Raw genomic sequence first — 18956 nt, forward strand, 5'->3', positions numbered from 1 at the left:
ACAAGTCATCCTGAGCATCTTGGGAAAGCATCCACATAGGCTTATTGAAAGCTCTGTCTCCCTGAGTCAGTGAATTTCTTCCATTTCTCTCCCCACAAATGTAAACAGACCCATCTCATATCCTCCCTTTATCCTCCTAAGAAGAGGAATCTCTTCCACTCGTGGCCAGTCCTCACTTTTGCTCTTTTTTTAATCGAAGTATAGTCGGTTTACAATGTTGTATTAATTTCTGGTGTACAGCACATTGATTCAGTTATACCCACACACACATACATACACACATATATATATTCCTTTTCATTATAGGCTATTAAAAGGTATTAAATATAGTTCCCTGGGCTATACAGTAGGACCTTGTTGTTTATCTATTTTATATATAGTAGTTAGTATCTGCAAATCCTGAACTCCCAGTTTATCACCCCACTGACCCCTCTTCCCCCCCGGGAACCGTAAGTTTGTTTTCTATGTCTGTGAGTCTGTTTTCATTTTGTAAATAAGTTCATTTGTGTCATTTTTTTAGATCCCACATATAAATGATACCATATGGTATTTTTCTTTCTCTTTCTGGCTTACTTCACTTAGTATGACAATCTCCAGGTCCATCCATGAAAAGTCCACAAGCAATAAATGTTGGAGAGGGTGTGAAGAAAAGGGACCCCTCCTATACTGTTGGTAGGAATGTAGTTTGGTGCAGCCATAATGGAAAACAATATGGCGATTCCTTAAAAAACTGAAAATAGGCTTAACCATATGATCCAGCAATCCCACTCCTGGGCATTTATCTGGAGGGAACTCTGATTTGAAAAGATACACTCACCCAATGTTCACAGCAGCAGTACTTACAATAGCCAAGACACGGAAACAACCTAAATGTCTATCAGCAGATGACTGGATAAAGAAGTTGTAGTGTATTTATATAATGGAATACTACTCAGCCATAAAAAATAATAAAATCGTGCCATTTGCAACATAGATGGTCCTCACCTTTTGATTTTATTATTTGTTTTTTCGGGGGAGGGAGGTAATTAGGTTTTTACTTACTTTATTTTTAGTGGAGGTTCTGGGGATTGAACCCAGGACCTTGTGCATGCTAGGCACACACTCTACCACTGAGCTGTACCCTCCCCCAGTCCTCACTTTTTCTCTTGATTCCTCTTCTCTTCAGATCTTCTAGAAGGGACCTTGTTCTATTCGTTAGTCACTCATTTATATGTATTTTCTTTCTGCTGCCCCCTCATAGTGGTCTTTCCTCAGACATTGGTTTCTGGGAAGCAGCTGGCTGTGATAGGAGCCTGAGCTCTGGAGTCACACACAACTGGATTCAGCTCTGCCGCTAGCCTGTCCTTACTGTGTAACTGGAAAAATTATGTAGCTTCTCCGTACATCGTTTCTTTATAAAACGGTGTTCAAATAGTACTTGCTTTATGGAGTCATTGTTGAGAATAAATCACAGTGTCCAATGGAACCTTTGGAGCCTAAGAATTAGTAGGCAAATCTCAGGGTGGATAGAAGTTCACCAGTTAGTCAGATTGGTGTGGGGCTTAGAGAAAAGAAGAGACAACACAAGCATTTCAGTGGGGAAAGGTGGGGGTTACTGAAGGGCCAGAGGTCTGCGTGGGGACAAGAAAGCTGATTGAGTGAATTCTGCAGTAGAGTTCTGTCTGTGAATGGAGGTGGGGAGCTCAGACAGCTGAAGGAAGAAGAAAGAGAAAAGATAAGGCTGGTGATGATAAGAGTTTCCCTACACCGCTCCTGGCTCCTGACAGCTTACAGCGTCATCCTAACCTGGCTGACCTGAAAGAGACTCTTCCTGTCTTCCATCTAAAGCACAAAATTGAGTCCCTGATTGCCCATTGTCATTTGGGGCAATCGAGGACTTGACAGTAAATAAGAGGATGAAGGCTTTTGAGTCCTGGGATATTTCTGATTTTAGTTGAGCACAATCTGCCCCCTACTGATCATTCGGGATGTCTTCAACCTGAATGAGTTTACTTGATACCAAGTGTTTGTTGTCTTTGCCTTTGTCCTTAGGGATATTGTGCCCTCTGCCCGCCACCACCACCACCCCTATTCCCCGCAAAAAGAAATGGAGAACAAAGTCTGTTAACTTGTATATCACTTAAGACTATTATGTTCAGTATATTTTAAATGTCTCAGAAGTGACCATTCTAGCACTAAAAGCTGTACAAATTAATGTGGCTGGGCCAAGAGTAATTTAACAGAGCCCGGAAGATGTGCATTAAAGCCTCCAACTCCCAGTGCTTGTAATTTGGCAAGACTTGTAGTAATGGAGAACTTCTGAATACCCAAAGTTCAATGAGAAAAAAGACATGTGTGTATAATTAAGGAAAATATGTATGTCATTTGAAAGCAGAGTGCATTTGGAGAGTGCACATCAATGGGAAGAGGAAAGGAAAGCGTGGAGGTGGACTCCAGGGAGTTGCAAATTAAGTTTCGTGCTCTGGCCAGGCACAGTGGAAGGGAACTGGTGGCACCATCTTAGTGTTTTCTATTGTACAAATAAAATTTTACTGCATTTTTTCTACAGTGATAAAAATCAATTAAAGATTAAATATTAACTAAATCATTCATAATAGACAAGATTATGAGTTCTTGATCTTAAAATGATGCCATAAATGTTACACAGGACAAAGACTGGGTAAACACTGCTTGTACAACCATTCTTTATTTCATTTATATGTTCCCAGCAGCTCTGACAGGAATGGCACACTTAGCAGTTGAGAGAGTAATATTGCATCCAGACGACAGCTCTTGTTTTACAAAAGCTCAAGTCTTTTTGTGGAGAAACTCCTCAACTTTCAGATTATCTTAAAGTTGTCGTTACAGTTTATCATGAGAATTTTGATGGCGATACCTGCCAAAACTCTTTTTAAAATAATTGTTCTGAATTTTGAGAGTAAAACTTAATGGCTTACTTCAGAATAGCTGTGAAAATGGAATCTCTCTTTTTTTTTTTTTTTTTTATAATTGAAGTATAGTCAGTTTACAACATTGTGTCAGTTTCTGGTGTACAGCATAATGCTTCAGTCATACATGAACATACATATATTCATTTTCATATTCTTTTTCACCATAAGTTACTACAAGATATTGAATATACTTACCTGTGCTATACAGTATGAGCTTGTTGTTTATCTATTTTATATATTAAGTAGTTAGTATCTGCAAATCCGAACTGAAAATGGAATCTCTTCCATATTCTTTATCTAAAGAAAATGTGATGAAGCTGGCTGTGAGACTGCAACTGCCCCATCTGGAATTACGTGCCTGACTTTCCCATATTATGCCCTTTGATGTGGCTCTAAGGCACGGTCATCACACTTCTCTATAAAGGGCTCCCTAGTAAATATTTTAAACTGAGGGGTGTCTGTATTGTCTCTGTTGTGACTCCTTAACTCTACCACAATACACAAACACTACTATAAACAATAATTAAACAAACGGAGGTGGCCATGTTCTAGTAAAACCTTATTTACAAAAACAAATGGAGGGCCAGAGTGGGCCTGGTGGCTGTAGTGTGCCTTTCTCTGCTCTAAAGTTGAGTCACCTGGACCCATATTTGGTGAAGAGTGAGGATGTCAGCTTTTCAAATGGCTAGTAAAGATACTTAAATCACATCAGTATGTGTTTTTAAAACATTTTGGTAGTAACAATAGTAATGTTAAAGTCTTTAACCAATAAACCTCTTGTCACGTACTACTTTTAGAATGATATTTGTATGAGACAGTTATCTCCTTCAAGGACCAAAGTCTGTATATATTTAGTCCCAAATGGGAAAAATCTAGTCTGTTGAAAAAGAGTGTGGACATACATTTGACTCTAGTTTTAGTGTGAGTCAGTCAGGCACTGACTTTAAAGATAGGATGATTAAGTCATTCCTGCCAGGACTCCTCCATTTTGTAATTAAACAAACGTTTCCCAAATAAATCAGTTTCTCATCCCTTTTCAAATTTTCCCATAAATATTCACCCTAGAGAGCATAGGCTATATATGAGGATGAAAGTGAATTCCATTTACAGCTTTCAGAGACCCTTATTACTAGAAATACCTTTCTCTAAAAGGCACATTTAACCGGTTCTCTCTAGAATGAGCCAAAATTTAAGGCCAGTTAAAAAAAAAAAATAACCAAATAAGTTGTGGGAGATTGCAGATACCCAAAGGTGTTGACATTTACATTTACATATGTGATGTGAACTTCTTATGGCACACACTGGTAAGAGAGAGGTCTATTTTTCCTCAAGTTGCCTAATGTGCAGCAAATCAAAATCAGCTGATTTCTATGAATCGCTCTGAATATACTTTCAGTCATTGTCTTATAACCTAGACAGTTTTTAGTCTCTTGGTTTTTGCTTGTTAAGAGGTTATATGTATTTTATGTATGTATATGTATATGAATGTGTATATATATATATATTCATGCTGTTAACCAGAACTTTTGCTATCCATAACCAAAGGCTGAGAATCTGTTACATTTTTATATTCCCTCAATGGGAAGAATATTTAGCCCTGATTATTCTTGGCATATGTGGATTTTCTCTCCCTCTCCATCTGTGTGTTCATTCTGGAGTCGAGGTGGAGCCTGAGTGGCGCCTCTCCCCTGTATGTTGCCGAGTTCCACACCTGAAGTCTGCTTCCTGCCCGGCCACGTTGATCCCCAGCAGTCTGAGTTTTACCCCCACACAACCCCCAGTGAAGAGATAGGAAGACTGTTACTGATCTCAAGAAAAAAAAGAGCATCTTAACTCTGTTAAAAGTCATACTGATTTCTTTGTACCTTGAAGACTGAAATAAGGAACTATTGGGAAAAAAAACAAAGAGAAATGAGAGATTCTTATTATTGCTATAGTTGCCATAAAATGAAATCAGCTTTAAATTATGTTTCTGTCCTTCTGTTTCTTAGAGAGTTTGAAAATCTGTTAAATGGGTAACCTGGCATAACCTGATTTCTATTCATGAGTAAGGGTATGTTTATTGATTATATATATATATATAAATGATACTCATTAAATTTGGGAAAGCTGGCACATGTCATTTACATCCAAGAGAGAAGGGGTTTTTCTTTGTCTTGCTCTTCAGTGGTGTTTCATATTTTTCGCCATCATGCACACCTTAATCAGCCATCACTTAAAATCTTGGTCTTCTTATTTCTTTTTGAGAAGGTTTACCAGTGCTTTTCTTTATTTGTGGCAAAGATTATTCCCGAAAGAAACTGCATAAAATTGTTAATACTCTATCTAGCAAATGGGAGTTTCGAGAACAAGTTTCTTTTTGTTTGTGGTGGGTTGTTGTTTTTAATGAGAAATGAGTTAATTTTGCTTTCATAAAAACGCTTACATCCGGGTGAATTCCAGTGCTTTCTAAAAACAGGGTATTATTTCAAAGCCTCTTTCAGCCTGATCATTGCAAATGGAATTTCATCATATAGAACATCACTCTGGTGTCTTAATGAGAGGTGATCCTTCTGGCCCTTTGGTGCTAATGTTCTGTTGTGCAGAAAATTCCTCTGGAGAACTGAATTAAGGATGCCGATTCTCATTTTAACAGCTGGGGATGGAGCCCAAGTGGCTAGAAACTTACCTTCATCTAGGAGTTTCTGATGTGGAAGCTACACAGAACAGACCAAGACTCTGTTCTAGGCTCTCTAGATGCCATTCGGAAACGTAATAAGGAAAAAAAAAACAGTGTTTTCTTACCAGCTTCTGGTATTAAAATGGATGGTTTTTCCTTGAATTTTTTTTTTTTCATTTCAGACTTACTCTAATTACATTTGAGTCAAAACTATATCTAATTTTTTTTCTACCTCTGATTAGTAACATAGGAGAAGCCACTGGAATGAGGGCTGAGGTGGGAGTAAATATCAGACAGGAAACAGTAGAAGGAGCCCTTGATGGCTGTGAACATGTCCAGAAAAAATATGGCAGAACGACAGGAGGTTGGGGACGGCTGACGCAGGTAGCCAGGCCGGTCTGTCTTGAATAAGGGCTTTGGGATCCATCTCCAACATGAGGGCCAACAAGAATCACCAAAAATGGAAGAGAACATTCTCAACCCCAAATGCTAAGTTTCCTGCAGCTTGCCTGTGTCTAGATACACACCAGTCACTTTCAGAAGTAACAACCATGAGGGTGGGAGGTTCCCACCCTGCACTGATAAAGTCTGAATTGACAGTTTGTTGAAAAACTGTTATTTGGACCAGATTCATTGCTTATTCAAAAGAATGTGTCAGAGTGAGAGGATGAGAGTAAGACAAAAAAATAATGATTGCATGGCTTTTATTAAAGGTATTTCATTGTGTATAATGCTTTCTGAAGCAGCAATGTAGAAGACAAAATCCGTTATTCATGCTTTTCATATTCATACAGATGTGACAGGATAATGAAAATTGGGCTTCTGCCATGGGCATAGCTCTGAGCCCCTCCATAATAAATCTTTTCTAGGACCAGGGGATTTATATGCAAAAATCATCTTCTCAAAGCAGACTCTGTCTGAAAAGCAAGGCTCTTGTTTTTAGGGCAGCCTTGCTATATTGCCAAGGGTGTTGTTTTATTTATTGACATTTATATCAGATACAGGTTAGGAAGCTTAATTATAAAATGGCCCTAATCCTCTGTAAGTGTTTTAATCAACTTATATTTATCCATTTTAAAATTTAATCGAGAAAAACTCTTGTTCTCTTTCAGGGAATAAGAGCAAGGATTCAGGGCTAAACAATGGGAAACGTGGGGAGTATTTTTCTGGTTAGATACTCAGCTAGTTAGACTTTAAAATCTGTGTGTTCAGCACAGGCGAGTGTAAACTCACTGAACTGTTGAATTAGCCCTCTAGGTTTTTATTTAATTATGTTTAGGAAACAGTATAAAATATCAGCTGATGGGTTTGCCCCACTTTAATTGATCCATTGTTTTGAAGGGGCTATTGTCTGGTAGGTAGATCGCTGTACTCCAGGTGATGGAACCTAAAACATTTCTGGTAACAGCCTGGAGGGAAGAGAGTTCATATTCCTTGGGAAACACGCTCAGAACAATTGTTATTGTGTGCCTAAGGCATCGGGGTATTGTCCAACTTTAATGCCTTAGGAAGATCCTAGATACCACAGAAACATCGGAAAAAAATCAAGGGAAGTAGGTAAAACTGGTAAGTTGAGTCTGTACATGATCATTCCTTAAATTCAGCTCATGGTCTTCGTTTCTCTCTGCTAGTGAGCTGAGACCTATATATGAATGTGGGTCTGGAGAAAGGATCACAGTGGTAGGTCAACAGGTGGCAGGAGTTTGCACGACTCGGTTCTGCACTTCTGCTGTGGGCAAGACAGATGATTCTGCCAACAGTGGTTTCCACCATCATGGCAACACAGCTCATTTGGAGACTAGGTTAAATTGAAAATAAGAGAAATAATTGCACTTCATTTTAAAAATTACCCAACCTTATTTTGGAAATTAGCACATTATTTATCCTAGTAATAAATCAATAGTATGATTATTGTACATTTGGTACTTTCTAAGGCAGAAAAGTAACCGGACCGTGTTCACCAAAGTGTATACAGAACCATTTAAACATTGTGTGAGTTTTTTTTTTTAAACATACCCATTTAACTTTATTTCATCATTGTCATTTAAAACAATTTTATGAAACATAAGACATTCTAAAAAAGTGACACAAATGAACTTACTTACAAAACAGTGACAGATTCACAGACATAAAAAACAAACCTACAGTTACTGGGGGGAAAAAGGGTGGGAAGGGATAAATGGGAGTTCAAGATTTGTAGATGCTAACTGCTATACATAAAATGGATAAACAATAAGGTCCTACTGTATAACATAGGGAACTATATTCAATATCTTGTAGTAACCTATAATGAAAAAGAATATGAAAAGGACTATGTGTATGACTGAAACATTATGCTGTACATCAGAAACTGACACAACATTGTAAACTGACAATACTTCAAAAAAATTTATAAAAAAATAAAATAACAGTTATAAAAAAAGCATTCCTAAGCGTTCTGGATCACAAGAATTTAAACAGAAATACCCATAGCTTCGTAGGTTTGTTACATAAATTGAAATAAAATAATTGGAAATGTTTTCAATATGGGAACTATGCAGTGAAATAAATGGCAAAAGGACTTAATAAGGGCAAGACTTCATTACTTATGGATTATCATTAGTTACTTTCAGGATCTAGACAAAGAGCATTGTTTAAATGTTTTAAAACCATTTAAAAGTTGCCGACGTTGACCTTTCAGACCCCAAACTGTGTGACATCGACAGCTGAATAAAGAGTGTGTATGTGTGCACACATTTACTCTCTTTCTCTCTCTCTCAGGTTCACAATATGCTTTTTATTTTGGCTTATTTATTTGTTTCTCTATGAATGGTGTGTGGGAGAGTAGTCCACTTTCTCCATGGCTTCAAGTTGATCGCCGTTAGGGCTCTTCCTGGCATTAAAATCCCAGAGAAGTACAGGCTTACTCTGGGAGAAATATAGATTAAATAAGAGTGAAAATATCAGTAAAACAGAGACTATATTTCTAAGCAACAGAAATTCCATGTCAACAACAAACCTTGTTCAGGTGGCCCAGAGATAAGTCAGTATCAGAGAAAGATGATCTTTTCACATGGGCCAAGAAGCAGCTCCCTTGACATTGACCATAATAAGGATGGCCAACTTACTATTATTTTTGCCAATTATTTTTTATAATGACTATAGACAGATAATGGTTGAATTTCAGAGTTTGTGTAGGAACCATCAGAAATACCAACATATTATGATTCTTATTTTAGCATCCCATTGGGCATATTCCAGGAAAAGGATGTTGAATCCCCAGCCGCCAGTAGTGAGAGAAGTGGTTGAGTTGGACCAACACTGCCGCCCAAAAGATTTTCCTAAAGTACCATCAAAGTAATACCTTTCTTTGCTTGAAATTCTATGGCAATTTCTTCCGTAGCTTCAAATTCTTTAGCTTAGTACAAAACACCTTTATGATCTGGCCTTAGTCCTGGTGTTGATCACATTTTCCATAGTCACTGGTCTCCTGTGTGTCTCTCCCAGGACATGCAGAACTCCCAGAGGGTAGGAACAACTCTGTTACTCATTTTAGTGCCCCCAGTGCTAGGGCCATATAAAGCCCGGTTAGTATCGGATGAATGGTTGAATAGATCAGTGGAAAAGTTGCAGTGCTGCTAAACCCTAACATGTCTGTGTTTTCTCCTTCCCAGGACTTTGGTGTTATGTTCCTGCATCACGTTGTATCTATTTTATTGATTACCTTTTCATACGTCAACAATATGGCCCGAGTGGGGACCCTGGTCCTCTGTCTCCATGATTCAGCCGATGCTCTTCTGGAGGTAAAAGTTCTTCTCTCATCTGTAAGAGTACAAAATCCGGGATTCAGGAGATCCCCCAGGTCATCAGGTCCTCCATGGTGTGCTGGATGGTGCTGGAGGAAGGTCGTGTATGACCACTTTGGAACTGCACAGTGTTTCTTTGTACATTAAATTGGTGACAGTGAGACTTCATAGTCTATGAATTTGTGTATGAAAAACATTCACCATATTAGCAATCTTTACTAGCAGAGGCATGAAAACCTTTACTCTTCCACACTTAAGTGAACATTTTACAATAGGAAAATTATTATTTGAATAGGTTTTGTTTCTAGTGTTTCACACTGATTTATCTGGAAAGTGTATACAACTCAGTTTAGTAATAGTAGTTGTACATCCTGATGAAATGAATTAGTAGTCATAGTTTTTATTGCCAGTATACATATTATCCTAGTAGTTTTACAGTGAAAGTATGTATGAATTGCAAATTATACATGAAAACTATGTTTTCTATGCATGTAAGTATAAAGAATATCTGAGGAAATACTGGTTGCACTTGATTAACTTTCTAAACCATTATCACTTAGAACTATTCAAGTAGCAAAAAAAGAAAAAGAGCAGTGCTTCTAGCATATTTCAAAAGAGAGAACTCCCAAGTGAAATTTTGATGTGGTATCTACTTTTAATTATGGCCCCTGTGAAGAGATGTACTCAATAAGAATACATAATTGAAAGTTTTTTTCACTTTATCCTACGACATTTATATAACTGATCAAAAATAAACTTACTCAGTTACAAATTCCATGTAGAAATGGGTCTTGGAATCTGTATTCTGATTTTTTATTCCTGTTGGCCCACAGTTCTGCCCCTTTAAAACATTTGCTGTCACTGTGAATATAGAATACCAGTGCCCTCAAATAATGATCTGCTATTGCAATATAAGCAGAAATTCCATGCCATAAAAGTGAATCTGCATAAAGGCAATTAGTCAAGGTTTGACGTATATACAGCAGTTTACTAAAGACTCTTGTCCCTATAAGGTTATGAAACAGGAAATAGTCCTAATGAGCTGGATATGTCAGATAACAGTTTGGTGCTATGATTTTTAAGTGATTAAAGCTAGATTCTATTCAGCACGTTTTTTTAAAGGAGAAATACAATTAATATAAAGGCAATTCCCTGAAAATGAATTACCACATAGTTAAATCCTAAGTATGCTTGAAAGTAGAAATTTACGCAGCAGTCTACAGTTTTGAAATCAGTCCTCTATAATCTGCCAACTTTAATGTCTGTGGAAATGGATGGCATAATGCTTGGCAGAGACGTAATTCAGAAAATGTGTGCTGAATCGCCATCCACCACTTTTATCTAGAAAAGAAAAATAATCCAGAGATCCCAGTCATGTGGCTCAAAAGCAGATGTTCTTCATCACTTGGATTCTCTTTGACATTATAAAATAACGCTTGAGAACATCCAAATAGTGAAATATGTTGACTCTTGCAAGCGGGACCTATGGCCTAGGCACTTGAGAAAAGTTGGTATTTAATGCTTTTTTACTGAATACTGGTGAATGAACGTAAAAGCAAAACCGCATGGTTTACCTAGCCAGAAGGAGGCAGAAGGTGCTTTTTTTCTTTTTTTAGTATAATTTGTGGTGTCACATCCAAAGTATTTGTGAAATCAAAAGTTGGTAATCCTGACTTTCACTCGGTTGACAGATATTTCCCCTTAGGAATATATTTCTCTTGTAGCTGTATATTTTACTTAAAGCTGTTAAATTATAGCTTCTGTGGATACTGTCAACAGTCCTTTCAAGTTTGACTTAGCCAATTTAACTTTACAAGAAGTAGAAAACAATGTATTGAATTTAAAAGTCGTCTTCAATTTATAACCCTGTGTGTGGGTACTGTGAATTACCTGTGAAAACGTAGAAGGAGGTGACCAAGCCCAATTTTGTTTTCAGCATCACCTGTTCTTAGAACCATCTCTAAAAAGTAGATGGTAGGGAAAGGGATATGATTTCTCCCCCTAGACTAATTTAGAAGGTAAAAACTGGTCACTGAAATCACGATCATAAATTATCATTGTACTTCTCACAGCCATTCTGCACATTAGTGACTTTCATCTAGAAAATGACCCATTAATGTAACTTTGAAAATTATACCTAAGTAGATTCGTTGAGAGGACATGATCTTGACACATTCTTCATTTCTAAGTTTGTGAGAATCAGCCAAGAAACTGTCCTTAAGCCTGTTTAAGGAAGATCTATAATTCTAAGTAGAAAAGAGGAAAAAATGCAGAAAAGCTCTCTCTATATTCTGTATAATGTCTATGGCCTTAGTGTTTAGGGCTCATTAAAGGTTTACAGGATTATCCAGCACTTTCTATTTTGACCTGTTAGGCCAAATCCCTGTTTCGGTGTCTTTGGCTAGCTAATATCCTCCTGAATGCAAGGATTTCTTATTTTTCTGTTTTCCTGAAATTAACCATATAATTGAATGTTTCAAGTTGCTGAATATTATATTAAATCTGTGACAGTCAGTAGTTTGACTTATGGCTCATACCACATTTCACTCGACCTAAGTGTAATTTATAAATAAGATGCCTGATGCATGACATTTCAAAGTAGCAGGCAGTTCTGTGTATCTGGTAGGTTATATCTTAAAGGAGACTCATGCATATTGAAAGAAGCTTTTTGTTTAACTAAACTAATATGACACATTCCTTTTCCTTTCATAGGCTGCCAAAATGGCAAATTACGCCAAGTTTCAGAAACTTTGTGATCTCCTGTTTGTTATGTTTGCCATGGTTTTTATCACCACACGACTGGGCATATTTCCTCTCTGGTGAGTACACCAATCTTTTTGATAGAGCCACCCCGTCCAGATAGGCCTTATGAACCATTTTCCAGTTGAATTTCACTCCAGAGCACTTAGAAGTTTTAAAAAAAACAAGGGAAGTACTCAAGAAATAGATTGATTTCTTCTTCCTGAAGAGGGTTGCACTCTTTACTAATATTTCCCACAGGATTGTTAGAGAAAGAGGTGGCTTCCGAAGGGTCTTAAGCCGCAGGAAGCTGTCTGCCATTTTAGGCTCCGATCTAGAGTATGACCTGGAAACATTAGCCATGAAAGTTTTAATTAAGAAAGCAAATATAGTGTCGTGACCAGTTAGATATCAGACATCTTCCAGTACCAGGGGCCCACCAAGGATTGTCCCTGGACCAGAAGCAACAGCATCACCTCTGAACTTGATAGAAATACAACTTGTTGGGCCCCCCGCCATCCCGGACCGTTGAATCACACACTCTGGAGGTGGGGTCTGGCAGTCTGGGCTTTGATATGCCTTCCCGATGATTCTAAGACACACTAAACTTTGAGAGCCACCGTCCTATGTAATTCCCCTTATCAGCTGCATTTATAGCTAGAGCAAATGGAAGGTATAACTCAAAAGTAATCCTTGAAATTCTCTATGGCCCTTTCATGTCTGGATGTCTTTTCTTTGGTTGAGAGCTAAGGAAAAGGTCTGACAGGTTTTGATGGAATTTGATAATCCTGTCTATAGAAAATAGGTCCACTGCCATTCTTTTTTATGAAAGGCTACTACTTCCAGGAAAAAAAATGATCCCTCCGTATCACTTAAGGTCCATCACTGATGGCAGATTTTTTTTTTTCTATTTTGAGCAATTGATTTGAATAGCAAATTACAGCAATGGAAATTGGAGAAAGTGGGGGAAATGAAGGGCTGCAATAGTACTTTGCTTTTCAGTCCAATAGAAAATAACAAAAATAAAAGTTGGGGCGCTATAAACTAATCGTACACACACACACACACACACACACACACACACACACACACACACACACACACACACACACACACACACACACACACACACACACACACACACACACACACACACACACACACACACACACACACACACACACACAGCCTTGAGGCTTGCAGCCCTTTTGGACATTTATTTATTATGAAAAAACGTTTCCCAAAAGCAGCACTGTGTGTTGGCAACAGGCATTTATAAAACCTCATTAAAGTTTTATGTGATTGTAGGTAGGAAACATTGCAGTCATTTTGAATATAATGCGTCTATAATTACTTCAGAACTGGGGCTCTTTCAAGGTTATTCGTAGAACTGATGGTAGGAATTTAAATAGAAGAAAGCCAAGCAAAATCCAGGAAACTTTCCTCAGAAGAATAATAGAAAGCTTTTCCTGACTAGGGTTTCTGAGAACCCAAGTTTTGAAGAAGTAAGCAAATCTATCCAGGATTTTGATTTGCTTACTTCCTTTTAAGGGCAGAATTGAAATTGAGATGCACCCCTCCTCCTCCCCTCTAGTGAGTGTATAAAAGATCTTCGGGTTTAGACAGCAATGAGTTACCTAGAACATAAATCAACAGAGAAATCACGCATTGCTACTAATGAGATAACTCCTAAGTATGCCCTGTGATGATGACATGAGTGAGCTGCTTAGAGGAATCCTTGTACCAAATAATAAAACAAGAGCTGCTGTTGCAGATGCTGAGGGCTTCTGCTCCTATGTCCCTTAGTGCAGCCAGATTTTTCAAAAAGCAACTTGTGGAGAGAAATATTTTACTGCTTCTAAGACAAGAAGTAATTTATACATACATGCTGCCGTTGTAGTTGTGCGCTGAGTGAATGAAATCCTCGTCAGATGTGTCTCATACATTATGTTTGTGCTGGGATGATCTTTGTTTTGATCCTGTTTCAATGACTAGAGTGCGGTGGGCATTGCTAGTATTTAAAATAGTAAGGTGAATGACAGTAACAAATATAAGTATTTGCCTTAATACTGTGAAATTATTCCAAAATTCCTTTTAGATTAGGGAACCCTAGAAGTGGGAGGGGCCCCACAGAACTGGCTCTAGACTGTGCTCCCACCCCCTCTGCCCAGCTTAGGAATTCTTCTCTCAATCTCCTGATCAGGGGTATTCCTTTAGAGGTCGAGGGAGAGATAATTTTGTTTATATGAAACAGAAACCTGGATCCTTATAACTTTTAAGCTAAGGGTCCTTAATCTGGTTTAGAATCCCCTGAAACTGTTTGTAAAACATACGTGTATAAATTTTTTTCCTGGGCTGAGGGCCTGTGGTTCTGTCAGGGTCTCAGAAAGATCCGTGAATCCCTCCCCACCTCAGAAAAATGCTTCGGAAAACCAGGTGTACCCTGCCCCTTCTAGCTGGAAACTCTTAGGAACGTGAAGATTTCTCATATATCCTCTGTCGGCTTCCTCTTCAGAAAGCATCTCTAATCCCTTCCGTGATTCCTGCTTGTTGTTCTCCTTTGTTTGTCCCTGCGACCTCCTCTTGTCGTGATGTTCCAAATGTGGACTGGCTGACATAAAATACAAGAGCACTAACGAAAAGCTTTACTTAGAGCTGCATTTCTTCTGATGAAGCTCGCCTCTGTCTGCACTGTATTATCTAAGTGTGAACTTCTACCTTCCAACATACCACCACTTTTGATGCATTTAATGAATATTTATCGGACACTTGCTGTTTCCAACCCCTACTGGGCTGGGTGCTGAGATTTCCCATGGACACAGGCCTCCCTTGGGGTACTTGCAGCTGGATCTCTGCAGGTCCCTTCAGTATTCTGGTTGATGATTGTGTGTGCCTAGAATAAATTTTTTGAACATTTACTGGAGATAAATATTATAAATGGATTGTCAGTATTAACTAGTGTGGTTGCGTGTGCTACGGAGCTCCACCAGCTGACAAAAGCCCTGTTCTCGGTAGAGTGAGGATGTGTGTGGGAGATGGTCACTGGCACCTGGAGGGGAGGTGCTGGAGGTAGTCGGACCTCAGTTCTAACAAGCGTTTCATAGACTTGTTCCTCCTTTAAATATTCGTGCTTCAGCTGAAAGAAGAAACAAAATGATTCCTGTGCCCTCTACTTCTGTTAGTTTTCAGCCCATTTACTTCGAAACCACCAGCAATACCTTCCAGGTTCCTCCTGACTATGGTGTTGTGTTCCCACGTGAGCGATCAGAATTTGTGTAACTTGTGGGTTTGATAACACTTGGCTCCTTTTCTGTTGTGTCTTTGGTCCAGGTGGCACATGTCATGATTAGCCTTTTCGGAACCACGCTCTGCACAGGCTTCTCTTTTGGCCACAATACATTCTTCTAGAACAGCACTGTCCAATAGAAATATAATTCATGCTGCACAATAATTTAAAATTTCCTAGTAGCCATATTAGAAAAGGAAAAAGAAAAACGGCAACATCCATTTAAATAACATGTTTTATTTTAACTCAGTATCATCCAAAATACTATGCTTTTAACATGCAGTGAATATCAAAAATTACTGAGATATTTGCATTCTCTTATTGCATACTAAATCATTGAAATTGGGTATGTGTCTCATGTTACTGCATCTACTCAGCGTTGTATTATTTTAGCCTTTACGTTGTAGTTGGATAGTCAGTGATTTGCTCCTTTTTGAGAGTAAGCCTATTCATCGTTGTAAGCTGTTAGCATGTTCATTGATCTGCATCTGTCTTTCCTCAGCTGCATTCGGGTGTCATCCCTGAAGCTCCTAACAATTTGCCATATTTTATGAAGCTTCTGTTTCAGTTGGCATAGAATAGATTGTGCTCAGTCTCATTATAGCATCCATCGCAATGCCTTGCTCACAGTGGCTGCTCAGTAAATATTTGTGGAGTAGATTAGGTACCTTTCCATTCTAAATAGTCTCACGTTATGTTTTCTTAGTTGAGCTCCTTAACTCACTGTGAAGCAGATAGGGGCAGTTTCGCCTGTGCTATACAGGGAAGACAGATTCATTTAGTCAATGATTCACCCAGGCTCTGTGGACTCTGGTCTCCTGACATCAGTTCAATTCAGCAAGTACTTACCAGGTTCCACTTGTTCTTCCTACCACACAGTACTATATTATTTAAGGATTAGGCCATAAAGCTTTTGATGAGATCCATTTTTGGTAGTTGTTACATTAAAAAAGAATCGTTAGAATGATGATCCCTATTATTCTGCCCCAGCCAAGACACTACATTGTAAGCATCACCATCGTTTGGCCATCCATTAGAATCTGGTACCAGAAAAGGCAAATCCACAAGGGTCCTGAAAGGAAAGGTGCAGGCAGTACAAAGACTGCTTGCTTTGAGTCATGGTTCTCCTCACTGTGTGCTGGAAGACCAGGTGAATAGCTTCTCAGAATCACCAGTAGTAATCGTTTCACCTGCCTTGCCAGGAAATGTTAAGGATCAAATGAAATATTGTTTATAGCAGTGTTCAATAACTGTAAAGAAATTTATAACTCTTAAGCATTAAAAAAAGATGCTACATTACTGACAGAAATGGAAATTCCCCTATGGCCAAATGGTCAGAAATGTTTATTACATTTTGCAACCTCCAACTAGTCTAGATTAAGGAACCATACCATAGATATTTTGAAATAAAATTCTTAAATGCTCTCTCCAATTATGAGACCTAAAATACCTTGTTTTAGTCACTTCTGTTCTCAGTACTCAGTGAGTGTGTAATATTGGACATACACTGGGTTGCCTTGTTTCCTCATATCCTAAGTGGCCATACCTATCCTGAGCCAGGAGAAGTAAGCATTACTGTTAGATGAATCTCAACAGAATTTCATAAAATGCAAGTGTATGTTAGGCTACTTCTTTTCCGCAAGTTACAGAGTCACAAGTCATTGTCCAGCCAAGAATGGACATATCACAATTGCCAGGACCTCTTCTTATGGCCTAACGATGCCTTTCCACATCCCCATTCATGTCCCACCAAATGCCAGCCCCCTGGCTACAGGAACGTTAGAGTCAAATGCGTACCTTCAGTGGTCTACTGCTGTTCAGACAGAGGCATATGGCTTCTGTGGATCTCTGTCCTGTGAAGTAGGGGAATCATTTACTGGTTTGTACTCTCTGAAAGTCTCTGCAATTAAAAAAAAATGTTATAGATGAGCCTAGATCATTTTTTTTTTCACTATTTTCCATAATAAGATTTGAAATTCATCTAGATATATGAGCATATCGTCTTCTCTGGTTTATTTTTCAAAACGTATTTTACCAAAGTATTATGACTTACGTGCTTTTCTGAATGTCTGGTAAGACTAGTCTTGGAGTTCACAAATTTGGACAAGCTGGTTTTTTTTGTTTTTTTCCTAGAATCTCCTGACAGATTTTCTCTGCAGTTTTCCTTGGTGCTGGTCTGTGTTAAATGTATTTGAAAGATACAGGATGAAGCCTAAAGTCCTTTGGCTGTTAGGCACTTTTTGCATGTTTTTAATAATATTTACATGTACTAATATCTGTTAATACCTTCCTAAGAGGGCTTAAGTTGGATAGAAAGAATGTGTTGAGATGTTTTGTTTCTTTTCATGTAAAGATAACAATTTTAATATAATTTCAAGATTGAAGGACTAGACTGGGAATCAACAAGCTCTGGCCTTTAAGACAAATCAACCCATTGACTATTTTTATAAATAAAGTTTTACTGGAACACAGCCATGCGCATCTGTTACACACTGTCCTTGGCTGCCTTCTGCTACAGTGGCTTGAGCATGTGGAGCAGAGTATATGGCCCACTAATCCTAAAATATTTACCAGCTGGTTCTTTACAGAACAAGTTTGCCAACTCTTGGGCTAGGCCATTAAGTATTAGTCTGGTGAGTGAAAATAAGGCAGTGTGGGGAGTGATGTATTAAATGTGTTCAGCCTTTGAGTTTTCTAGAAGTATTGTCTACCTTAGGCAAAAAACACGCAGGTATTCTTAATATTGTATGTGGGTGTAGGGGAGGCAGACTATGCTGTCAATTAAATAAGCTTTTTCCTTTTGTGATTGAAGGCAACAAAAAAATGTGGTAACCTAGTAACGCTCTCTACACAGAATTAATGTCTTAAGTGTTCCCTCCCTTCCTCCCTCCCAGTCACTGCAGAGATTCCTTTGCCAGGGAAGGATTAAAAAACAAAAACAGAAAGATTGTTTACTCAAAGTATTATAAAATGTGTTTACATTACCATCTAGGGAAAAAATTCAGTATGGCCATTTCATCTGTTTTAAAAATATCTGTGTATCATAATAAAGTCTATTGCCAGGACCAAAAATTTGAAAATTGTATATTTGGTCATGGGTCTCACTTACTTGAGAGTGATGCTTTATGGAAAATTCTATAGTAGATGAAGAACCTACATCATTACCGTCTGCTTATGTTACCATAAAGTGCAGTTGTGTACTAGGCTGGTCCTCTCCTCCAGCTACCTTCACTGTGGTGCCCTGCCTTCCTCACTGGTCCCTGGGCCGCCTCTGTCAACTCGCCACTCTGTACGTGCTTAGCCCCTTATCAACAGTCCTGAGCTCAGCCTTGGCCCAGCTTGTGACTGCCCATTGCCTACTTCACAGCCCTGGACCAGTACCTGAGCCATCCCGGAAACCCTCCCTGCACAATCCGAGCATGCAGGGCTCTGTGGCACTGTCAGTGGAGGCCACCCCAGCTGTGTCCTTTCATTTTCAGAACTTCATCCATGTCTCTGACTGTCCCCTCTGGGATGGCTGTGTAGCCAAGGACAGAACCACACTATTACCAGCATCT

At 38.6% G+C, this 18956-nt stretch overlaps 1 protein-coding gene across 2 annotated transcripts in view; it reads left to right on the forward strand.

Moving 5' to 3' along the window:
* Positions 1–18956, forward strand: part of CERS6 (ceramide synthase 6) — a 277950-nt gene that overhangs the window by 225244 nt on the left and 33750 nt on the right. For both annotated transcript variants that reach the window (XM_010971414.3, XM_010971415.3), the window contains exons 7-8: positions 9243–9371; positions 12087–12193. In XM_010971414.3, coding sequence (XP_010969716.1) covers positions 9243–9371; positions 12087–12193 — 236 coding nt within the window. The remainder of the gene's footprint in view (positions 1–9242; positions 9372–12086; positions 12194–18956) is intronic.

This window comes from Camelus bactrianus, chromosome 5 (assembly GCF_048773025.1).
Source record: "Camelus bactrianus isolate YW-2024 breed Bactrian camel chromosome 5, ASM4877302v1, whole genome shotgun sequence".
NCBI lineage: Eukaryota > Metazoa > Chordata > Mammalia > Artiodactyla > Camelidae > Camelus > Camelus bactrianus.